This window comes from Dipteris shenzhenensis, unplaced genomic scaffold (assembly GCF_047967505.1).
Source record: "Dipteris shenzhenensis isolate YYH24624 ecotype China unplaced genomic scaffold, Dip_SZ_1.0 scaf0029, whole genome shotgun sequence".
Taxonomy (NCBI): Eukaryota; Viridiplantae; Streptophyta; class Polypodiopsida; order Gleicheniales; family Dipteridaceae; genus Dipteris; species Dipteris shenzhenensis.
In genome coordinates, this window is record NW_028239336.1 from 140,206 (window position 1) to 166,078 (window position 25,873).

A 25,873-nucleotide genomic window follows, 5' to 3' on the forward strand; every position below is an offset into this window, starting at 1 on the left:
GGAGACTGTAGGAAGAAGCAGAGGTCAAAATAACAGGAGAGAGGCTATGGATGGAGGAGAAGGAAGTTCAGTTGGTGCAAAGAGAGTACCAGGTTATGTGATGAGCTGTAGGCTGGAATTGGAAGAGGAACCTGAAGAGAGAGATTTTTTGAGTGAGACAGAGGAAGAGAGTCAGTTGTCTTCACTGTTGAAGGAACCTGATGATGTAAGGGAGCTAGAGATCATTACACTTATGAGTGGAGGCTTGTCAGTTGCTATGGAGGAGGGTGTTGCTCAGCTAGATCTGTGTGAGGTGGCAGAAGAGAGCCCGAGAGATGGGGTTGCTGCCACAGATGGCAGAAATGTTGAGAGCCCATTAAAGGTAGCTAAGGATAAGTCTGTGTGTGTAGATGATGATCATGCTCCAGTGTTATGTGATGATGTGCCTATGATGGCTGAATTTTTTGTGGTTGACACTGTGATTGTGCATACTGAAGAGGCTGAGGCTTCAGATTCAGCAAGTGAGGAAGAGAGAGGTGAAATAAGCAGTGAGGATGAGAGCTCAATCATGTCTGACAGAGATGAAGCTGATGTGGCTATTACTGATAAAGTAAAAGACCTGCAGTTAAAACACTTAGTTTGGGTGGGGCCAGCAAGTGTTGATTGTGTGCATGTGGAATGTGATGTGAATGATGAGGTTAAGATTCAGTGTTTACAAGATGATGGTGATTCAAAGGATGAGCTGAATTGCTTCCTTGATGATGCACTGGATGATATGTTAACATTGATCTCTTCGAAAAAGAATGTAAACACTAGTATGCATGTTGAGCAGGATGGTAGTGATAGTGTGGTTGATGATCAGCTAGATGCTTTACTTGATGATACCCTCATGGATTTTGCATGTGTGGTTGGCAATGACAAGAAAGAGTGTGCTGATATGTTTGAACATTCTTCAGGTGGGAAGGATGTTTGTTTGCTCCTGGGTGATCTTGATAATTCATGTGATGGGTTAAGATTTGTAGCTTACCAGGTTGAGGCAATAGGGTCTGCTGAGAAGTCCCTAATCACAGATTATGAGCTGGTTGTGCCTGTGAGATCTATGTGTGAGGTAGTGACCTCAAAAGATGTGACTCATGAGAAGAGGAGCAAGACTCATGATACAAGTGTGATGGCTAATAGCCAGTGGAGTTATGTGATATCTTGGCAGGATAAGCTATGGGATCCTGGAGGCTTAGTGAGGATGTGGGTACATGGAAGGAGTTGGTGGCTACATCAAATTGGTGTGTTGTTGATTCCTTTTGATCCAGGAGGATGGTGGATTATGCATATCTGGCAATGGAGGGTTCAGAGTTATCCTTTTGATCCGGGAGGAGAAAAGCAGAGGCATAGAGTACAAGCTTACTTTGTTTTTGATCCAGGTGATTTGCTGATCTTTTCTTTTTAGCTGCTGGACATGAATGTCACAGGAGAAGAGAAGGGGTTGCTAGAGATGTGTGGATAAAAATGAAAATGTTTTTCACTTGTTGCATGTTGATAGGTGAGTGTATAGCTACGTACATAGCTAGTTGGTGGTGGCTTTGAGTTGTGGACACCCTCATGACGGACTCCACACTGATGAAATATTGTCTTGAGATGGAAGACACTTCTACAGGGACTCTGGGAGATAATGAAGTGCAGTGTGGGTGCACCAGAAAATTCAGAGCATGGTATCCAGAGTGTGGCGGAGTTTTGTTGAGGGATGACATGCACTCTTTATGGTTGTCCCGAGTCCTTTCTGTATGAGGGCATGAGCATTTTTTTGTCGTGGTTGTCTTGTAGATCCTTTGTGTCGGGATGGTGTTCACCATATGTGGTAGTATGGGCAATATGGTGCTAAGCGCTTTTGGCATGTGTTGGTGGTGCCTAAGGTAGGAGTATACGCACTAATTGCCTTGGTATAGTTTGAAGGAAGGATTGAGAGAGTGGTGAAAAGGCAAAAATGACGTGGCTATAATAAAAAAGGCATGCATGAAAAGGGCTACGTGATGATCTAGATTGTAAACACGTACATGGAGAAGGCGGCTGGAGATGGTCCTGGAAGCATATGGTGGGGCACCCGGAGGATCTCAGATGAGAGAGAGGGAGACTTGCTGGAAATCACGTACGCGGAGAGGCCTTGGGCTGGCAGGAGCATTGGAGAGGTGATCATGGGTTCACAGAGAAGGTGAAGGGAGCTCAGAGGCAATGAGGGGAGGCGGAATTCGACGGGTTGGCGGGGAGATAGAGGAGGAGAGCTCTGTGAGCGACAAGAAGGCGGCAGCTTTGTTGAAGGGGAGAGCTTCTGAAGCTCGGGGGTCACAAAGATGAGTGTTTGCAGGAGGATGGTCGTCGCTACAACTATCTCCGTGAATTTCTGGTGAGCAAGAGAAGTTCCCAATGGGTGGAAGGTCGTGTGAGTAGGAAGCTAAAACCGGTACGTGAAGGTCTAGGTACGTGACGGGATGAGGAATTTCGACTGCATGCTTGGCATAGATGGATTCCAGGTGCTCCGTGATGACGAGCTTTGTGGTACAGTCAGTGCTTATTGGAGTCTTGTAGAGACCTTGGCTGTTAAGAGCTCGAGGATGGCGAGCTGTGATGCTTGAACTTAGCTCACCTCAGTTTTAAGAATACCGATGGAACTATCGGTAGTAAAAGGCTTGTAGTTGCAGTCCAAAGGTGCAGTGCTCGTGTGTCTATTGGTGTGGGTTCTCTTACAGGGTGGAAGTTTGAGCATACAAGGTAGTTAGTTACTCGAGGTCAAAGAGATCCGGAGTTGTTCGTCATGGACTTTGTCAAGAAAATGTGAGCATGGTTGTTATGCAATCCTGAAGTTGCCATTTTCTGGAGTTTTATGGTTCATGGGCCGTCTATGTTCCTGAGCTTGAGCTCAGAGCTTGAGCTTAGTCAGTAGGAGCTTGTGTTGGGCTGTGTAGTTCACTGGGTTTTTTTTGAGGTTGTCTGGCTTCCGGGGAAATGTGGCCAGAGTATGAGTATGTATATAAAGGTGTGTAGAGACAATGATGTTGAATGAATGCCTTTTGCCTTGTAATTGTGTTGTTCGGGTGTTTTAAACGTGGATGAGGGTGGCTGTGAAGGCGGATTAGGCTCTACTGCTTTTGTCCATCCAACGTAAAGCCATGTGAGTGCTTAGTCCAACCTATGAACCATGCTCAGACTTCATCCTCAGAGTTAGCACGAAAGTCATGTCTAGTTCAGACATTACACAGAGCAGTAGATACCGTCATTGTCATGTTCTATCCTTGGTTCCATTCCAGTAGTCACTCACCTTTCCTCCATGGAAGGGTATTACGAAATGGAGTTAAGATGAGTCACTTTGGTGTGTTCTATGGATGCCACATGTCACATTGGGAGTTATTCCATATGCATTGGTGTTCATATGTGTGTGTGCGCTCTATATAAGAGCTGTACTTGTCTAATATCAAATCAATCAAATCAAGTATCAAATCAATCAAGTATCAAGCTACAAGCTCTTTGGTCTACATATGAGTACTTTCATTTTGGTCATTGCTCTAGTCATTTCATTTCCATTTGATTATGTCTCTCTTTGAGTATCACTATCTCTCTCCCTAGCCTACTCTCTCTCCCTCTCCACCATGTACCTTCACCCATTACATGCATTTCTCTAGTTGGGAGAGGGGACCTGCCTCCACTGTGGGTGCCTCGAAATCTTTCAAAAATCTTCTAGAGAATAGGAAAGCTCAAATGGCTAGTCATCTCAGAAGGAGTGTAGGCAGAATTATGCAAATCAATGCATCCTTACCCGTGGATTGGATGGAGACAGATGACATGCCTATCACTTGCTCCACTTGGATGGTCGCATTCTCTAGCATGGGCAATCCACTTCAGGTTATGTTGGAATTAGGTCACTACAGCTAAGCTAAGCTAGGAAGCAAGAGCAGCTATGATAAACTAAGACAAAGCTACGGAGGCACAAAGACAAAGAAAGACATGATGAAGAAGCTAAACTACTCAGTCATAGACGCAAGCACAATTAGGTTACAAGATGGAAGCTTGTACTCATAGATAGGCTTGAGAGCTTGCTAGAATACTTTCCATTGATAGAGACTTCACTTATATAGAGTGAAGTACAAGAGATACAAAGTCACCCAACTATATGGGATAATAGAAAAGTGCCACATGGCAACACACACAAACTACTACAAAACTAGCAATCTAGGTGCCTATAGAAGAGGCAGTTCCTTGATATTCCCAAAAAATACCCCCTCAAGGAAATGCCTCATACTGTCAAGGATATATATAATAGGCTCATGGTATCTCATGCCAGTTTTTTCTGGACAAGGATAAATCCAAGGCTCTATGTCTCTCATGCAATAGGACATCCTTGGGTAGGTACATAATATGGGATATACCAAGACTACCTCAAAACATCATAGATACCTATGAGACGTTCACACTGACAAGAAAATAAGATATCTTTGCTTACTCATAATGGTTGCAAAAGGTTTACAAAGTCCTTTCTGGAAACATGATCCGGGCAGGGCACCCTAGAAATAGAATGTAGAGACTAGAAGACATAATCCTTGTCTTCCACCAAAAATGCTTGTGCTTTGGGCACCTCCTTTGTTGGAGAAACAATTCCTTTCAGAGTGGCCGTTCTTTCCACATATTCCACATGGTTTGATGCGAAAACAATCTTTTTCATCATGATTGTGGCACATCAATGTCAAGGTGTATGGGTGCGGATGGCAGTACGGATGGCGAGGCAGTGTATAGAGCTGTTTGCAAGTGAAATGTACGGAAATCAGCAAAACATAAATGATATTTCTGGTATCTTCTGATCTATTTCTCAGAATGAAATTATGAGAGCACGAACAGCTCCGAAAGGGGGGTAAAGCCCTGGTACAATTGATCAGAATTCCTCCATGAGGCAGCTACAGAACTTCAGGTATCCAAAATTGACTGAAAAAAATGTGTGCGCGATGATGCAAAACGAAGTTGCCCAGCTAATCAGTGCTTTCTAGTGCAAAATCTCACAACAAAACTGAAACTCAAGATCGCGCGAAGCTTGTGGGAGCTCAGGACAACCAAAAGAGAAGTCAACCAGCAAGAACTAACTTCTTCTCCATGACCGAAGTGCAACAGGAGCACATGGGAGAACGAGGAACCAAGTGACAGGACTGGAGTGGAGAAGATTTGCGAACACAAGAGAACAAGAAGTGAACTCCAACTGAAATGTTCAACCAAATGAAGTACAAGTACTTGTTGGTATATATAGTCCAAGTACTAGAGCACACAAAAACTCTAAAATAGACTAAGTCCTAGTCTATCCTACACCACCATATCATTGTATATATCTCTACAGATGGCAACATGGCGAGGCAACAGAAAGCAGGATTTGTTCGTCTAGCAGCTTGGTCCATTGCTTTGCCTTACTACAAGTTGCTTAGCAAGTTGGATATTCGATGGGCATTTTGGTTCAATCGTCGGCGACGGGCGATCATTTGATGTAGTTGTTGGTGGCATGCAACGGAGGCTATCAATTACCCTTTCTTCAATCTGATACTAGACAGGCTGCTACCAGATGGAATACAAAATGCACTCACTCTCCCTCCTAGATTCAATGTCAAGTTTATTTCTATCACAACTGTAGAAGCTTTTTGAATAGCTGCTGCTGGTTGCGTTTGTTGTCTTGCACTGCCTTTGTTGAAGCGTTCCATTGTGGGCTTGGCTGTTTTACTTGCATTTCTTGTCAGGTCTAAGTCAAACAGCCTATGTTAAACTATAATAGTCGCTTGAAGTATGGCTAAAATAACACCTTTTGCATTGCTCACAATAAATAACTCAAGGGATAATTGCACAGCGACAAAGGATGGAAGGTGACGAGTGCCCAAGAAAGGGCTTTGACACCAATGTAGAAAAAGTGATATGGGTATATTAGAGGAAGGGGATAAAAAGAGCAGAAGGGTGAGAGAGAGATAGTGAGAGAGAGAGAGAGAGAGAGAGAGAGAGAGAGGGGAGGGGGGGGAAGAAGGAAGGAGATGAGGTAGCTGAAACACTCTGAGAGAGAGAGAGAGAGAGAGAGAGAGAAAGAAAGAAAGAAAGAAATTTTATTAAAGGTCCACGGAAGGCCATACATGGCCTATGGGACACAAAATCATCCGAAAGGAAAATACATCATCAACGATGCGCCAACTAGGTGGCCTCATCGTAATACCGCTAAGATGCCAAAAATGGCTACAAAAATCCTAGATACAAAATGAAATGAAATAGAGTACCAAAATTGCCTAGATACAAAATGTAAAATATGGAATATGAGGAACATCGTCTTCCCTAAGGGGTCTGTGATCCAAAGAAATGATGGAAGTCATGGCCATCGACCATGCCTCCTGCCATGAGTGTGAAGATCTGGGCAAGTGTCAAATGGGCTGCTGGCGGTGCCAAGTCTCCATGGAGCAATCTCCTCCGAAAATCTGCCATCATCCTCCGTCGTCTAGAAATAAAGCGGCGGGTACGGCCTCTGTGTAAGATCATCCTGCGGTGCTGCCGGATCATGTCATATGTACATCCTCGGGGTGGAACCATCGGTGCTCTCTGGCAAGATGGGCTATCTCTGTGCTCATGGTCCTGCGCCTCGTCCTGCTCCTCATGAATAACCAGGTCTCTGGCAGGGATGCGACGGTGCTCTCTGAGGAATCTCTCTCTGTATCTGGTGATCTCCCTGATGAACAACGCTAAGCAATACTGATCCTCATACTCCATAATCCGAGAGAGAGGTCCAAATCCGTGCCCAACAGTGCCTTCTCTGTATAAAGTATTGTTACCTCCGTCTTGGGTTTCTGACAGAGCCAATTCTGTTTGGCATATGGATCGCACATCAAAGTGGTGGAAAAAGCGGCTGCGTCTCCTTTGGCATTATAAAGTCCCTCTTCGGCAACAGGTTTTCCTTTGGCGAGTCCTACTTGGCATTTTTCCATCTGGGCAGTTACTCGCGCATAGACATATTGTCTCGGCTGTTTGCCACCGATGTCTATATTTTGCTGAATCTGTGCCTCACATTTTCTAGCATTGTCCACATACTTGTGATTTCCTCGCTCTCATTCATCAAGGGTTTCGGGCGAGATTGCCTACTGTTACTTTTGGCAGGTTCTTTTGGTTATTTGGTTTTCATCCAGCTAGACAAGGTTTTGATTTATTTTTTGTTTGGGTGCGCTACTGGGCACTTTGGACTCTATGGATGGACAGAAATCATAGAGTCTTTGGTGATCCTACTTTTCCATCTTTTGTTTTTTTCAAAGACGATCTCTGTGGCAATCGTTTTATGATTGCTTTCAAACTCATTTGATTGACCATGATGTATGTATGGCTTATACTGAGATTTTTGGTTGAGTAGTAGTTACTCCGCTTTTGGAGTACCTATGAATGTAATTATTTCACAGCAATAAAATATTCTTCTCACCAAGAATAGTGGGTTTGGACTTACATAGTCTCCTCCATGATCCCCTCTGAATCTCACTAAAGTACCCCTAAATTAGGCCCTTTCCCCCCTTCATCGGACTCGTGTTTTTCTTATAGCCACTCTCAATGATTTGTTAGGATAGATCTGGTAGGATATTGTACACATCCTCATGGCCACTTGGGTCAATTTTCAAGGCTCTTCCCACTCCTGTGTATCATTGTTTATTCTTCATTTATACAACCACAGGGCCTTCATAGAACTTCCACTCTCCGAATTGGTTATGACAGCCTCATTTCTTTTCTACATGCTTTTCTTCAAATTGGTTCTCACAAAATTTTGTCTTGACTCTATGTATTTCGGTCATACTTGATAGAAGTTGTATTTTTTAAAGAAAAAAAAGGATATTTCCACGTAAGCTCCTTTGGCCATACCTCTCAATCACCTTCTGGAAAGCCTTTTCCCAATTTAAAGCAAATTCCGTAAATCCAATGGCTGTGTGAAGAAAACGGACAGGGGGAAAGGAAAGAAAGAAGGGGTTTACAAAGTGAGAGAGAGTGTGGAGGGTTTGGAGGGGCTTGAAAGAAAGGGGTCTGAAAGCAAGAGTGAAGGGAAGGGCTAAGATTAAAGGAAAAAAGAAGAGAAGAGGAGACATAATGAGTGAGAAAGGCAAGAAATAGGATGGGGGCTGAAGATCTCTCAAGGTGAGGGAGGCTTCTAGAGGCGCCAAGCCTAAGAACAGAAAATAAAGGACACAAAGGACCTCAGGTAATGAGACAAACCAAAGACACACCTATGAAGAGACATGGTAGCTAGCTAGGAACGGAATGGAAATATGAAAAGCAAAATGGAAAGGAAGTACAAGTGCAAGGTAATAACCAAAATACTCACAATGTATTGATAGCTTGAAATTGACTAATATATTAGACAATAGACAAGTACAACAATATATAGTATGCCACTACACTCTAGAAAGTCACAATGTCTATGGGATATCTCCCAATATGACACGTGGCATGTCTAGGACTCACTAGACTATAAAACCACTAGCACACTCATTTTTTACTCACTTTGGCTTCATATTCCAACACCCTGCCATGAAGGCAAGGTGAGAGACTACTGGAATGGAACCAAGAACAAAACATGACAATGACGGTCTAAGGTGAGGCACTATTGGAATGAAACCAAGAACAGAACATGACAATGACGATCATCAAACTGTGCACCCTATGTAACTCAGAGGCTAAAGTCTGAGTGTGTTCAGAGGTTGATCCAAGCACTCTCATGGCTTGAGACTCAACATGCTCAGAGGATCACGTTATAGCATGGCTACATGACCAGCTCATAGGTCTAGGAATACACCAACATCCTGGAACTTGGCCAGGCCTGATAAACAAATAGACCTATCAAAGCCAATACATGGCTCCCACAATACATCCCCCTCTAAACCTATCAAAGCCAATACATATGGCTCCCATAGTACATCCCCCCTTGGCTTCATAACAGGACATGTTAGGAAGCCACACACCAAAATAGGAAAACCAATACATCTTTTTAGAAAGACTATCCAAGGCAGAGGACCTTTAGACTCGATGAAAACCAAACACTCAATACATATCATTTTAGGGGGACTACCCAGAGCAGAGGACCCCAAAATACATCAAGCGTGTAGAAAAAAATATAAATATCTCTTTGTGAAAGAGATGTCCTCCAAGTAGCTAATGCACATGTGTGCACATCCCTACGAGTCGATGACGATGTCGATGAAGCGCTAGACAAAAATGCCCCAAAAAATGTGTCGGTGAAGGCCATGTATAGCTACATGGAGAAATTACATGATGAATCTCAAAATGCAGGAAGAAGAGTCACCAATGTCGAAGTAGAAGCCTCGGGTACCACGACCAATTGGGAAGTCAATCAATGCGAAGTACCTAAGGCACCGATCGAATAAGCAATGTTGAAGAAGTCACTTGTTGATGTAGAGTGGTCTACATCAAGCTCGATGTAATGCACTAATAAGAGAGATCACTGTAGTGGAGTGTGTCAGAGTAGTATTGGAGAACTCACATTTAGCTCGGGAAGTCTTCACCAAAGTTTGGAGTAGTCATGTGAAGGAGTCACCGCAATGTAATGTCAAGAGCTCACATCAAGTGACGGGCAGATAAGAAGTAGAAGGACAGAAGCTGCAAGAGAATGACGGGCAGAATATGGGCACCAACTTACGGGCAGCAGCTCCAAGAGAATGTCGGGTAGAAGAAGCAAATGGCGGGCAAAATTCGCGCGCAGAAATAAAATTCGTCACTTCTTGCAAGGGCTGTAACTTTTCACAGAGAACTCGGATTGCAATGATGTAAAAACGAAATTTGTAGTACTCAAGGTCCTTTACAACTTTGCTCGAGACACAAAGCTGTGATTCTGCTTCTAGATCCAGATAGAATCGTTACATCATCCACAGGTCACAGAGAGAGCAACAGAAACAGAACTCCAGGACATCTTTGTAGCTAAAGGAAGGAGAAGAGCTCACCAAGGAGAAGAAAGAGAGGTGGTAGAAGCTCAAGTTGGAGAAGACAACGTTGGAGGAGAATCCCAATGTTGATGAAGCCTGCAATGGAGAGTAGGGAAGGGAAGCTCCTCCAAGAGAAGAGAGGGCAGCTTCTCTTTCCAGCCACCCTCTACCTCATGGAGAAGCAAGGAGGAAGGGAAGGGCTAGGAAGGAAGGCTTTGATACCATATGAAGAGACATGGTAGCTAGCTAGGAACGGAATGGAAATATGGAAAGCATAATGAAAGGCAAAATGGAAAGTACAAGTGCAAGGCAATAACCAAAATACTCACAATGTATTGATAGCTTGATGTTGACTGATATATTAGACAATAGACAAGTACAACAATATATAGTATGCCACTACACTCTAGAAAGTCACAATGTTTATGGGATATCTCCCAATATGACACGTGGCATGTCTAGGACTCACTAGACTATAAAACCACTAGTACACTCATTTTTTACTCACTTTGGCTTCATATTCCAACAACCTACAAGGCTCTAGGAATAGACCAAGGGAAAGGAGAGCTCCGTGAATAGGGAAAAACGTCCCCCTCAGGTTCGTTGAATGAATGAAGACTTATGGGTGCTTCGAGGCTGCCCAATGGCTGCAAACACGCCTTGTGAATTGGGGAAAAAGGATCTGGAGGGGGTGGAGGTAAGGAAAGAACATATGCAAGAAAGGGAAATATGAGTAGGAGAATTGGAGATGGAGGCAAAACGTCTAGCAGGTCAAGGGAGCTTCAGTTAGAGCTCTCCAATAGGATTTCCATTTTGTAGTTCATGCCACAATTCTTTGCCCGGATACATTTATCCATCTCAAAGCATGTTTGCCCCTCGTCATTGGACTTTTTGGGATATTCCTGACAGTTGATACCCATCTATGCTGTATTTTTTGTGAGTTTTCGCACGGCACCTCTTTTCATCCTGTAGTAATTTTAGTACTCGGGAGCAGCTTTTGTCTTCTCATCCCTTCTTGCATTTTTTGAGATGTAGTACACTTTCTTTCATTTAAAACCACTATAGAGACTCCACGTAAGAATAGGAAGGGAAGTAATTGCAAGAATTTACCTTCTCATAAGAAAATAACAAAGCATAATGTGCATCTCATGAGTCTTAGATTGTATGGAGAAAAGATAAACCTCTACTACAAGTTTCCCGGATGATCCCTCTAATAAAGGTTGCAGTGCCAAGACAGTAAGAACAGATTCTGCATCTGCCTCGTACCTAGGCCATAGTTAAGGGAGATAATCACAATTATCATACCATTAAAGAAAAGAAAAATATCTACCATTGTGTATACATCTCTCTCTCTCTCTCTCTCTCTCTCTCTCTCTCTCTCTCTCTATAAATATATATATATATACATACATCTGTTTGTTTGTTTGTTTGTTTATTTATTTTGAATTTTTCCACATAAGAAAAACTTCTATTAATAAAATTCTTAGTAATACAGACACCAAGGAAAATACAACTCCCAATGAAGGGCACAATATAAAAACAAGAGGATATGCCCTTGGATAACCACTCACAAATGGGGACACATTCCATTAATCCTTGCCACTTCCACCACTGGCTGCCAGAATGTCTATTTTTTCAAAAGATGAGTTGCTGCTGCAGATGAAAATGCATGTGGTGTTTGAGAGCTCCACCATCCTCTTCGCACACAGGCACCTTGGAAAATAATGGAATGGTGGGGACCCATTCTGTTAATCCTTGCCACTTTCACCGGCCGCCGCCAGAATGTGTATTTCTCCAAAAGATGAGTTGCTGCTGCAACTGCAAAAGGATGTGTTATTTGAGAGCTCTTTTTGGGATGAGGCTACCTTTGAGGCGGGAAGTTGAGCTTTTGGATAGCGAGCTGGTAGATGACACTGCTGTTTTTTTTAATGCCACGTAGGGCTTTTGGATCAGTAAGACGGAGACAATCTGGTCTAGGGAAGTGACACTGGTTTTACTTGGATTGAGAGGGATGTTTCTATTAGATAGCTTGGAGGCCAGGTTGTTGGCTTGGGCATCTCTTGACACAACAGTTTGCTCCGTGTTGGAGAGTATAAGGAGAAAGCTGCTATTTTGGGGCTCTACAAAGCTTGACCTTGCCTCTCAAGCATAGTCGAAGTCGACCAGGTCCTCTTTGCCATGGCATGGTTTGTGTGCTCTTGCTGGCCATTCAAGGGATTGCATCACTCAGCTTAAGAGGCCGATAAGGAATTTTATATGGACTGAACTTGATGACAGAGAGGATGTTACAGCCATAGTTGCTTGGGAGACTTTTTTCTTTTTTTTTCGAGAAAATTACTTCAGGTATGAATGAAAACCATGAGAGCAAGCTCAAATGCGGGAGTACATCATGCTATGCATGAGGGGAAAAAACAGCTCAAAAGAGCTAATAAAAAACCAAGGCGGAGGCTGAAAATGCCACCTCAACCCTGAGGGAGACTTAGAGAAGAAAGAAGATCCTCTCCAAACTCTAAAAAAAGTAACCCTCCAGGCACTGGCTGCTCTGGAGGATCCTTGCATACTTGCCCATATGGCCATCAAAGTGTGTACTGTGTCGGTCCAAATACTAGCCATAGCAAGGGTGAACTTGGATACCCTCCATCGCCTCTGTACACCTGGCTCTCCAAATATGCCAAGCTGCAATGCTAGCCATAATCTCCCAAGACGTGTCTATTGAGGCATGAGTAGCTCTAAAAGGAGTGAAGGAAACATCCTGGAGGGAACAAGACTCCACTGGGTGTCGCCGTACAAGCTTGGGAGACTTTCATTCTCCCCACTTCATAAAAGGGTCTCAACATCTAGATTTGTAGTGGAGGGCCGTGCTCTGCAAGATGGTTGTGAGGGGAATTGTGCCTATATTGGAGTCATGGCAGGATTTTTTTATTCGCAGCATACAATCATGCACACCGCCGTCTTCAGGAGGAGACTAGATGGATAGTACCAGATGGATCTCCATTACAGCCCATCTCAGATCTCTTTCCTCCCCTCCGATGGCAACTATCCTGAAAGCATGGTTCAGCTTCAGGATTACTCTTCAGAGGGTTCCCCCTTCGTCTCACGAAGAGATTGACAGGCAGCCACTCTGATAGCATTTTGGATTAGCATGGTAGACCACTGAGTGCCTCCCATTACATGCAGTTGGTCTAGTTGGGAGAGGGGACACTATGGGTGCCTGGAAAGCTTTCAAAAGCTTCCAAAGGATAGGAAAGCCAAGATGATTAGTCATCTTAGAGGGAGTGCAGGCTTGATTCAGCAAGTTGATGCAGCCTTACCAGTGGATTGGATGGAGACAGATGACATGCCTATAACTTGCTTCACTTGTATGGCCGCATTCTCTAGCATGGGCATTCCACTTTAGGTTATTGCAGTTTGAGATGCACAGGAGGATGCCTTAGTTTTTTATGTGCTTTCGCGAGGTAGGATGTCTAGATCTTCAGGTCATATCTTGCTAGAGAGAGCATTTCAGCCAGTCAAGATTGTAGGCTACGTGGAGATGTGTTTCGACCTTCAATGGTACCTGGATCCAGACCCTCTTCTCATTTTCTTGGGATTTTGGAGATTATGGCTTTATGGAGGTGTACCAGTAAAGTTCATGCAATGGGACCCAGAAGAGTGGGAGTGGATTGATGAAGGGCACTGAGAGAGGAGCCTCCCCTTCTTTCGTTACATGGTTCATAATACCATGATATTTCAGCTGAGCTACAAAGATTAGAAATCCTCCAGAGATCTTCATTGGGATGCATTTCACATTTCTGCTGATTTGCAAAAAAGTTTTTGGAGGAGACTATGGAAATCCCATGGGAATAGAAAAATCTGAAGAGACATGGTAGCTAGCTAGGAACGGAATGGAAATATGAAAAGCATAATGAAAGGAAAAATGGAAAGGAAGGAAAGTACAAGTGCAAGGCAATAACCAAAATACTCACAATGTATTGATAGCTTGATGTTGACTGATATATTGGATAATAGACAAGTATAACAATATATAGTGTGCCACTAGACTCTAGAAAGTCACAATGTCTATGGGATATCTCCCAATATAACACGTGACATGTCTAGGACTCACTACACTATAAAACCACTAGTATACTCATTTTTTACTCACTTTGGCTTCATATTCCAACACCCCCCCCCCCCATGAAGGCAAGGTGAGAGACTACTGGAATGGAACCAAGAACAGAACATGACAATGACGGTCTAAGGTGAGGGACTACTGGAATGGAACCAAGAACAGAACATGACAATGATGGTCATCACATTGTGCACCCTATGTAACTCAAAGGCTAAAGTCTGAGCGTGTTCAGAGGTTGATCCAAGCACTCTCATGGCTTGAGACTCAACATGCTTAGAGGCTCACGTTATAGCATGGCTACATGACCAGCTCATAGGTCTAGGAATACATAAACATCCTGGAACTCGGCCAAGCCTGATAACGAGACCTATCAAAGCCAATACATGGCTCCCACAATACATCTAAACCTATCAAAGCCAATACATGGCTCCCACAGTACATCCCCCCTTGGCTTCATAATAGGACATGTTAGGAAGCCACACACCAAAATAGGAAAACCAATACATCTTTTTAGGAGGACTATCCAAGGCAGAGGACGTTTAGACTCAATGACAACCAAACACTCAATACATATCATTTTAGGGGGACTACCCAAGACAGAGGACCCCAAAATACATCCCTTAGGAATAATAAAAATAGATCTCTTAGGAGTAAGAGATGTCCTCCAAGTAGCCACTGCACATAGTGCACATCCCTGCGAGTCGATGACGATGTCGATGAAGCACTAGGCATGGATGCCAAAAAATATGTGTTGTGAAGTCCATGGGGTAGCTACATGGAGCAGTCATGGAATGACTCTCAAGATACAAGATGGAGAGTCACCTAAAAATCGAGGCCAGAGGTGACACAAGGACTAGCAGAGTCACTCAATGTGCTTGCCTAGCACCACGGGCAATCAGAGAAGTAATCGGAGAAGCTGGGAAGTAACCATACCTCACATCAAGATCATTTTTCTTTATCTTCTTGCTGCAAATTAGTGTGGAGTCTACACACCGTTATAGAAGGCGGATGAGGTGTGCAATGTGACAGCTCGAATGGCGAGAAGATAGAACTTCATGGGCAATAGAGAAGCGAGAGCAGCAGGAGCAGCTGCGTGGGCAGCTAGAAGCAGCATGGGCAGCTAGATGACGAGCACAGAGGATAGCTACGTGGGCAGCAGGAGAAGCTGCGTGGGCAGCTACAGCTTAGCTTCGTGGGCACCAACTGGAGCAGAAAAAGATGGAGGTGGAGATCAAGATAGTCACAGTAGGCTGGAAACTATCATCCCGTGAACTCAAGAACAAAATCCGCACACAGGAATAATTTTCGTCACTTTTTGCAGGAGCTATATCTTTTCATAGAAAACTCAGATTGCAATGATGTAAAAACAAAAATTGTAGTACTCAAGGTCCTCTATAACTTTCCTGAAGACACAAAGTCGTGATTCTGCTTCCAGATCCAGATAGAAGCGTCACATCGTCCGAAGGTCACAGAAAGAGCAACAGAAACAACACCACTCCAGGACGTCTTTGTAGCTGAAGGAAGAAGAAGAGCTCACCAAGGAAAGGGAAGAGAGGTGGCAGAAGCTCAAGTTGGAGAAGACGATGTTGGAGGAGAATCCCAATGCTGATGAAGCCTTCAATGGAGAGGAGTAGGGAAGGGGAGCTCCTCCAAGAGAAGAGAGGGCAGCTTGTCTTTCCGGCCACCCTCTACCTCATGGAGAAGCAAGGAGGAAGGCAAGGGCTAGGAAGGAAGGCTCTGATACCATATGAAGAGACATGGTTAGCTAGCTAGGAACGGAATGGAAATATGGAAAGCATAATGAAATGCAAAATGGAAAGGAAGGAAAGTACAAGTGCAAGGCAATAACCAAAATACTCACAATGTATTGATAGCTTGATGTTGACTGATATATTGGATAATAGACAAGTACAACAATATATAGTGTGCTACTAGACTCTAGAAAGTCACAATGTCTATGGGATATCTCCCAATATGACACGTGGCATGTCTAGGACTCACTAGACTATAAAACCACTAGTACACTCATTTTTGACTCACTTTGGCTTCATATTCCAACAAAATCACTCTCTTTTTTTGGCTTTCTATTCATGGTAGGATTGCAGTGAACATGTGGAGATCCAGCTGATCCTACTTGTCCCACTTGTCATGCTGCTTTGGAGACTATTCAGCATTGTTTATGGGATTGTAGACAGCAGGCACAGGTTATATGGAAGGGGGTTGCCAGGATTTTTAGTTCTTTTGCACATTTCCCCTTCTTCATGATCCGAGGCTCAATTTCTTCACTTTCCTGGGGCCTCAGGTCTTCTTTGAGAGGCATAACTCATCATGGGCTATAGCTCTCAGACGACACACCATGTTCTCTGGACAATGTTCCTGCATCACCCTTCAAGGATGTGTATACCTCAGGGGACTCTTATTAGGAGATACTAGCGAGTATATCAGCGTGGCATATATGGGGAGCCAAGTTCACAAAGGCATTGGATGAATTCCAAGTTCACCCCTCTTAGACCATGGCTAGTATGTGGACAGAGACTATACACACACCGATGGCCATTTGGACTGGCAAGCAGGGGTCCTCTCGAGCAACTTCTACTAGGAGGGCTGCTTTCCTCAGGGAATAGAGGGACTCTCCCTTCTTGTCTGAGTCTTCCACAGGGTTGAGATGGTATTTTCAGCCTCAACCTTGGTTATTTTTTTGTATCTCTTTTCGAGATTTTTTTTTTTCATGCATGCCATGTTGTATTATTGCATTGATCCTACTCTAGCGGGCTTTATTCAGAATTAATGGAAGTCTATATTTGCCACACACAAAAAAACCATGGGACCATGCTCCACATATCTCAAACGAGGGTTGAAGGCCACCACCTCCAACACATCCTTGTGGACAAACCCTGAGGTGAATAAACATTGTGACACTGGCCAAATCTAACCCACAACAAATACAAGACCGGGCCAATCACAAAGACCAGCTGCCACCAAATGCCATGGGTAGCTACCAAAGCCCACAGGGACTCAGAGTCAGAGTAATTAAGGAAGCCACCGCCATCATAGTAAACTTGAATCATGTCGCACTTTTGAAAGTTGCTGCACGGATTGCGACAATTCGCTGCTAGAATCGCCCGCGCAATCACCATGTGTCACTCATGCGATGACAACGCCACACAATCCCACAGTCCCTATAGGTATGGTACCTACTCTAATACCATGTTGGCACACATAAGGTGCCATGTGTTAGCCTCGGGTGCGGGTCCCAATCCTGCCCCATAGCCAGGTTGGAGCCTCTCTCCTTCCAAACAGTCCCGAGAGGGATATGAGAGAGAGGGCTTCAATGTCCAATATACCCAAGGTCCCCTAAGGGCACACATTTGTACATGGGATTAATTCCCACTAGTACACGTGTTCCGCATCCTGGGGAGTGGGAGTGGATTGATGAAGGGCACTGAGAGAAGAGAATCCCCTTCTTTTGTTATACGGTTAGAAATGCTAGGAGATTTCAGCTTAGTTGTAGAGGTTGGAGGCCCTCTAGAACTCCTCATTGGGACAGCTTTCACATTTCAGCACAGATGTGTAAAAAATCTTTTGGAGGAGACTCTCAAAATCCCTCAGGACTAGAAAAAACACTCTATTCTTTTGGCTTTCTATTCACGGAGGAATTGCAGTGAACTTGTTGAGGTCCAATGACCCTATATGTCCTTGTTGCCATTCTTCAATTGAGTCAGTCAGCATTGCCTTTGGGGGTGCAGATAGGTGAGGACGATCTAGCAGGGTGTTGCTAGGATCTTATGCACTTTCCTTACATCACCCTTCTTCATGACCTAGGGCTCAGTTGCTTGGCTATCTCTTATGGGGCCTCAGGTCTTCTTTGAGGGACATGATTCAGATGGGGATTTTTATGTTTGTCGGCAACACGTAGTAGAGTCATGTTCTCTCCACATTCACTCCTTTCATATAGCTGCACGTGCTTCTGTAGACACTCCTGGGAGATTCTGGCCAGTATTGCAGCATGGCATATTTGGAGAGCCAGATGTACAAAGGCATTGGATGGATCCTTGGTTCACCCCTCTCAAACATTGGCCAGTATTTGGATTGATACTATACATCTAGGCAAGTATGCAAGGGTCATTGAGAGCAGCCTCTAATGGGAGGAACACTTTTTTCAAAGTATGGAGGGGATCTCCTTTCTTCTTTGCTTTAGGGTTGACATGAAATTTTCAGCCTCAACCTTGATTATTTGCTAGCTCTTTTTTAGCTTTGATTTCTCTCATGCATGGCATGATGTACTCCCGCATTGAGCTTGCTTGTGCGGTTTTCTTTTGTACTTAATAGAACTACTTTTTTGCACCCAAAAAAAAAGAGCACGCGACGCCTGCCATTTTCAGCCTCAACCTTGGTTATTTTGTACCTCTTCTTGAGGAGTATTTTCATGCATGGCATGATGTATTACCGCCTTGAGCTTGTTGCTCTTGTGGGTTTTATTCATACTTAATGGAAGTCTTTTTTGCAAATAAAACTAAAAATGCACGCGGCGCCTCCCATTAACCATGCTCTACATGCCTCAAACAAAGGGTGAAGACAACCACCTCCAACACTTACGTCCCCCAATCAAAAGAATGATCCACTATGCTCTAGAGGGGCCATGTCCAACTACTAAGGGAAGAAAAGGAATGGAAGCTGAAATACAAGTTCCTCCCCTAGTGCCCAAAGTAGGCAACCAAAAAGTGTGGCAAAAAAGAAATGTACCTAACTTTGCACTATCTCTAGCATCTAATTTGTATTCTCAAATAAAAGGAATGTCAATAGATCCCCCAGTGACACCTGGGTGGAGTTGATTACAAATCATTTGCCTGCAGTAGTGATGAGGCACACCACCAAGGTCCTATATATTCCAGTTGGCAATCCTCACCGGTGGGAGGAAGCAAGGTGGAATGCCTTATCCAACCTAGTGGCAAAAATCCTCTCCTAGAAAGAGACCTCCTGCCATAAGATCTAGAAAGAGGAGGAAAATGGGACAGAGTCCCCATGCCTAAAGAAGGATACACCTTGTCAAAGGAATACCAATAATTACCTCATGAGAAGTAGAGGCTATATACTTCTCGAAAAGCCTCCAAGGTAGGAAAAGAGTTCTTGTGTGCAAGGATATTTTACGCTGGCCCTACTGGATTCGGAAAAAGTCTGGCCGCAATTTGAAAATAGATGGGAGCATCACTAGTCACGACCAAAATCAGAACCCGAGGGCAAGGTCTAGGACAAGAAAGGGTCCCTCTTGATTTGTAGGTGGTGGAAGAGCAGTAGATGTAACTGGAACCTGCAGTGGATAAACCTACACTGGCCATAGTCTAAGTAGTCGCGACTAGAACCAAAATGTTAGAAGCCCCATAGGTGCAGGGTCTGGGATGCGAGAGGTCCTCTCTTGATCTAAGTGTGATGGACGGATCCTAACTCTACCAACGAGGTGTTACCGGTCCAAGATATATAGCTAGAGTTGGACAACGAGGCGGTGCCGAAGAAATACTCTGATGTGTACGACGAAGGGCTGCAACGCCGGCGGTGGATTTGCTATGTCTTTCTTTCTCTTTGGGAAATCTCTAGCAAAATGTCCTAGGACCCTGGTCTCAACTCTCTACAAAATAAGAGAGCTATCTAGATGCTTGAGCATGATATGATCATAAAAAATGTTAGGTTTAGAGACAATGACCCTAACTCTAGGAATCCGATCAGATCTGATTGCCTCTACTGCTAAAGAGAGTGATCCAAGGGGGGGGGATCTCAGTGACCACTCCAAAAGTAGCTGCAATCATGGCAAGGAGCCGATGGTACACCTAGGGCTGACCTAGAAATACGATGAACCTCCTCTTCTAGGTCAAATCCAAGAGAGAAGGGCTTGATGAAAATTTTCCTGGAACTAAGTGCTAAAGGGATGGAATTGAAGAAAATGCTCGTAGCTCCAGGAGTTCAAAGCCACCTGAAAGAAATCTTGTCCATGTCAACGAGGTGCTCGAGAGGTCCTAGGGCAGGGATGCAAGCATCCATACCCTAGCCTAGGATCTAGAAGTGGGACCTATGTATGCGAGCAAAAAGTGTGGTGTGGAGCAAAAAAGAAACTTCGTTTAAGTATGAATGAAACTCGAAGAGCAAGGCTCAAGGGAGAAGTATATCATGCAATGCATGAAAGAACAAAATATAAAATCAAGCTTCTGTGGTGAAAGAGCTGAAAAATAACCAAGGTTGAGGTTGATACCCTATGGGAGTTTCTGAGAAGAAAGGGAAGCTTCTCCACTCCCTCAAAAAAACATTCCTCCTAGTAGAGGCTGCTCGTGAAAGTTTGTCCAAATACTAGCCGATGTGTGAGCTTGGTGGAACTGGGAACCAGCCAAATCCTCTATACATCTAGATCTCCACATATGCCATGCTGCTATGCTTGCCAAAATCTCCCATGAAGTATCCACAGAAGCATGTTGCTATGCTATGCTCGCTAAATCTCCCATGCAGTATCCACAGAAGCATGTGCATGTCTCTATAGAGAGCCAGGAACATCTTGCAAAGAACATGACTCAATCACATGTCATCGAATTGAAAGATCCCAAGAAGAGTCATGTCTCTCGTGAAACACCTGAGTCCCCAAAAGAGAGAGCCATGCTACTGAGCCCGAGGTCACGACGAGAGGAGAATGGATAAAGATGCTCAAAAGTCTAGCAATCCCCTCCTAAATGATCCTCACCATTTAGGAGGAGATTGCTAGACTTTTGAGCACATGCCCACCGGGCCCTCCCCGACCTTTTCTTGCCTCCTCCCTCCTCCCTCCTCCCCTCCCTCTCCCTTAGCCCCTCCCCCTCCCTCTACCTCAGCCCTACCCCCTCCCCCTCAGCCTTTCCCCTCCCCTTTTAGGCCGCCTCAGCCCCCTCATCCTGCCCCCTCCTCTTCTACCCCTCAGCCCGCCCTCTCACCCCCTCTTCCTGCCCCCTCTCTCCCTCATTCTGCCCCCTCAGCCCGCCCCCTTCCTGCCCTTCTCCCCTCCTCTACCCGGCCCCCTCACCCGCCCTCTTCCCTCTCCTCCGCTCCTCCGCCCCTCCCCTTCCTTCTTCTTCCCTCAGCCCTCCCTTCTCTCCCTTCAGCCCCTCCCTTCTCTCCCTCAACCCCCCCGTTCTCTCACTACAGCCTCTCTCCTTCCCTTAATCCCTCCCCTCCCCCTCTTTTTCTCCTTCCCACCTCTCCCGGTCTCTCTTCTTGCCCCTCCCCTCGTCCTTCTTCTCACTCAGATTCTTCCTTAAGGGTCAGAAGGAGCGCAATTGTGTTTGAGTTGGCCTCTCCGACCTGATTGATGAATGTATCCCAATTCATTTAGTCAATCAACGTCTGCTTCCACCGGTTGCGAAAATTGTTATTTTTTCAAAAGATGAGTTGCAGCAGCTCAAGAAAGACATTGATATTGAGTGTTCCACTTCACTCTTTGCTCATATCCATGGGTCCCATCCTTCCACATTACAGGGCAGGGACTGCATGCTTTTGGCATTACCTGGATATCTTGCAAGTCACCTTATAGATGTACGCTTGCTTGGACGAGGTTTCTTCTAGGTGGTCTGTGATTCTCCAAATTCAGTAGTAGCTACAGTGCTCAAGGCCGGCCCCTTGGCACTTAGTTCCTGGAGGATTTTCTTAATGCCCTTTTCCTTGGGTTTTGATCCTGTGAAGGACGAAGTCTCTTCTCTTTTCATAAGGTTCCCCGGCCTCCTATAGGTGTACCATCGACTCCTTGCATCTATTGGAGCCATGTTCATTTGGTCACAGAGATCCCCCCTTCCCTCCCATGCCCTCATCGATAGCAGAGGCAGACAGGTCTGATGGGGTGTCATGAGTTAGGGTCATTGTTTTCGACCCTAACATGACAGATAACCATATCATGCTTCAGCATCCTGATGGCTCATTCTTAGGATAGAGAATTGAGATTGCAGGGAGTAGTATAGGATCTACACGGATTCCTGGGCATTTTGCCAGAGACTGCCTAAGGAAAAAGAAAAGACCTGAAAGGTCTTCTGGTGTAGCTCGTCCTTGTACCACTACTTTGGCACTGACTACATGTTTTGCACCTTCAACACATGCTACCAGACCTTTGACAGACCGTCTTGGACCTTCGGCACCAACCACTCACCCACGACCTTTAGTACTAGGGTTATCGCTCCTACTTCACCACAAGAGGACGCCACAGGGGCCCCGGACCATTCTTCTTTGCAGGCAGGGGACATCCCTATCATAGTTTCAGGTGTTGATGTGGTTGGCCACATCCCCCCAGTTGCAGAGTAGGAGGGGTTACCCACTCATGGTTCACCAGTGGATAGAGTTAGGGCTGACACTCATGCTGATATTCAGTCCCCTAACCTTCCACCTAAGTAGGCTCCTTCTTCTTCGCCTCATCGTGTTAGTCTTTTGTTAGAGGTAAGAGGGTTATTTCTTCCATACCACCGAGTGTAGGGTGTCACTACAATGTAAATATCCTAAGTCAAAGTATAGTTGACCATTTATTTGATCATAATTAAAGAGTTTTATCTGTGTTAATTATGGTTAAAGAGTTATTTTAATGGTCAAAGGATTGACTACGGTCAAAGATACTTGACTCCAGTCAAGTAAACCTGACTGCGGTCAGAGAGTGTTGACTTCGGTCAACAAGACTTGGCATGCGCCAAGAGGGTTAACCCTGATTAACCAAGATGTGCCAACTTTGGTTGGAGAGACTTGGCTATAATTAAGGCGCCTTGACCTTTGGTCAAAGCTCTTTAATTATAATCAAGAGTGTTGACTCCGGTCAACCAGAGAATATCTATATGTTTATTTGTATATATATTTGTTTAGATGTGCACATGTGTTCAGTGGGGACGCCCACCGTGACTAGGATTAGTCCACAGTGTGTTATTTGCATGCAAAGCGCTAACAATTAATGGGTACCATGGTGGTGCGCTTTCATTAATTGTTGCAGGTACTAGGAATGATTATTTTTCCTAAGCGAAATGGGAGCCTGACAAGCATCTAGGAGGCGGTTCGTGTGACTGAGAGCTTTGAAGACTCCAGAATGGCCCTTAGTGGCTTGTAATAGGATTTAGTCTAGATTTTAGACAAGTGGCATGTTGCCAATTTGAATGGATCTTGAAGCTCTTGTAAAAGAAGAGATTATTCACGTTTTGGAAGAGGGAGATTTACGAGATAGCTCTACGCTGAACTTCTGTAACAGATCTTCTTGGATGAATAAAGACCTTCGGGGGGGTCTAGCCCGACGAATTGTCCTGGGCCCTAGTGCATCTCCAGAGAGAGGGAGTGAGGGAGAGCTTTTGAGAGTATTATATATTTGTTTAGATGTGCACATGTGTTCAGTGGGGATGCCCACCGTGACTAGGATTAGTCCACAGTGTGTTATTTGCATGCAAAGCGCTAACAATTAATGGGTACCATGGTGGTGTGCTTTAATTAATTGTTGCAGGTACTAGGAAGGATTATTTTTCCTAAGCGAAATGGGAGCCTGACAAGCATCTAGGAGGCGGTTCGTGTGACCGAGAGCTTTGAAGACTCCAGAATGGCCCTTAGTGGCTTGTAATAGGATTTAGTCTAGATTTTAGACAAGTGGCATGTTGCCAATTTGAATGGAGCTTGAAGCTCTTGTAAAAGAAGAGATTATTCACATTTTGGAAGAGGGAGATTTACGAGATAGCTCTACGCTGAACTTCTGTAACAGATTTTCTTGGATGAATAAAGACCTTCGGGGGGGTCCAGCCCGACGAATTGTCCTGGGCCCTAGTGCATCTCCAGAGAGAGGGAGTGAGGGAGAGATTTTGAGAGTATAAATCCCGTCGTTTAAGAGTGGTGATATTGAAGCCATAGCTGTCTTTCACCGGTCAGTCTGGTTTTAGTAGGGATTCTTTGCACTCTGACTACAAACATGATTTACAAGAACTCTTTTACAGCTCTGGCAGAGATGGCAGAGTTTTATATGGAGTAGTTTGTACCCTCCACTCTAGGGGAGGCTATTATCAGGATTCCTATCAACAGAGCCTCCCCCTTTGCAGATGTGGGGGTCCTTTTTCCCCCATTTATTTTCCTCCACTTAATAGGAGGAGTTTTTCTCAGGTGAGGGTTGACTCTGTCACCAAGTGGGGCAAGGTTTTTCACTCGACTTCCTCTCGTCGATGAGGATTTTCAGCTAGAATGTCATGGCCTAGTTGATGTGCCACATCACCGCCGTATGCAGCTGATTTATAACCAGCTTCATCCAGGTTTAGCGGGGCCCCTATAGACATACTCTTTTTGCAAGAACACAAACTGGATGCCAGAGATTTTGCTAAGTCAGGCAAGTTGCTTTCAGGACACGTTTTGGTCGCTTGCCTTGGGCACTAGGGGAGGTATTGCAATTTCGTTTCTTCTTCTATGCTCCCCTAGGTGGTTCAACACAGGGTTATTGTTTTCTCTAGAGCTCAGTGGATTATTCTTTTGATTGGTAGGCGTAAGGTTGGCTTGCTAAACTTGTATGCCCACAACATTAGAGGGGATCGTGTCCTTCTATGGAAGGCACTGCTCTCTTGGGCCTCCATTGTAGAGTCATGGATGATTGGAGGTGATTTCAACATGGTTGATATGCCTTCAGATAAAAAAGGGGGCAGAGAAGGTGACATTCACTCTTTGGAGAGAGCAGCTTGGGATGCCTTCTTGTTTCAGTTCAGTGGCAGAGGTGTTTGGTATGATGATGCTTTTCACACTTAGTCACAATCATTCCTTTTTCATGGTTGAAGAGGAGGGTGTAGATGCCTATCCATGCACGGATTGATAGATTTTATATTGATGATTGTGGGCTCTGGATAGAGGTGGCTCAGTATGCAATAGCATTGGGGTGTCCAGTTCGGACCACTTTTCAGTTGTTTTGATGGTTTCAGAGCCTCGTCGGTCGAGAGGCCACTCTGCCAATATTATCAGGATTCTAGATGCCTTTTATGCAGATGAGGGCATGACAGAGGCTGTTTTGCTGATTTGGGATTTTGAGATACAGTGTGGACAGGCCCCCCCTTCACATGTGGCTACAGCACTCACTGAAATTAGTGACTTTTATCACTAGTAAGAACTTGCTACATATGGTTTTCCACTATCTTGCACTATCTCTGATTGAGAAGGGAAATATATTGCTAGAAAAGGAAAAGAAAATATATTTGATGAAAATGATTGTTTAGCAAATTCTCATGTGTTAGATATTTATACTGCTACCATGAATTTTTAAATGGTAAAGTACATACCCATCATTATTTGAAGCCAAGACAATCACAGAGTGAGCTTTATCTGCTGATACTTTTTGAAATGACATACTCTCGCTGAGGCTGCCACTGCAGCAACATCAAATCAAACTATTAATTGCTTTTGTAAAGGACATATAGAGATTACAAAGATAATCAAGTAAGAAGACGTGACTAAATTATATACTTATGGGACAAAATTATAATAAATACTTGTCTTGCTATGAATTGGGAAGATAACTAACATTGTGTGTAACAAGAGTTATGTTAGTAGTTTTGCTTGTACAAGTCCATGAAGGTTAGAAAATGTTTTATCATAGATTGGATACGATGACTTTTGCACTCTCGCTTGTCACCACTGTACTCGTGTGCACTATTTGTCTCCTTGTCTGTTTTTGTAGGAACAAGAATGGAGATGGATTGTGAACACAAGAGAACAAGAAGTGAACACAAGTGAAGTCCAACTGAAATGTTCATCCAAATGAAGTACAAGTACTTGGTATATATAGTCCAAATACTAGAACACACTAAAACTCCAAAATAGACTAAGTCCTAGT

General features: G+C 44.3%; 1 protein-coding gene across 1 annotated transcript in view; it reads right to left on the minus strand.

Moving 5' to 3' along the window:
- LOC147879379 (putative ion channel POLLUX-like 2) overlaps positions 1–25,402 on the minus strand; it is a gene marked incomplete at its 3' end in the record, with an annotated part of 161,432 nt that extends 136,030 nt beyond the window's left edge. Inside the window, exons 1-2 of the mRNA XM_087372213.1 lie at positions 25,320–25,402; positions 11,123–11,207 (exon numbers count right to left, since the gene is read on the minus strand). Coding sequence (XP_087228339.1) covers positions 11,123–11,207; positions 25,320–25,387 — 153 coding nt within the window. The remainder of the gene's footprint in view (positions 1–11,122; positions 11,208–25,319) is intronic.
- Between the last annotated feature and the right edge of the window lie 471 nt (positions 25,403–25,873).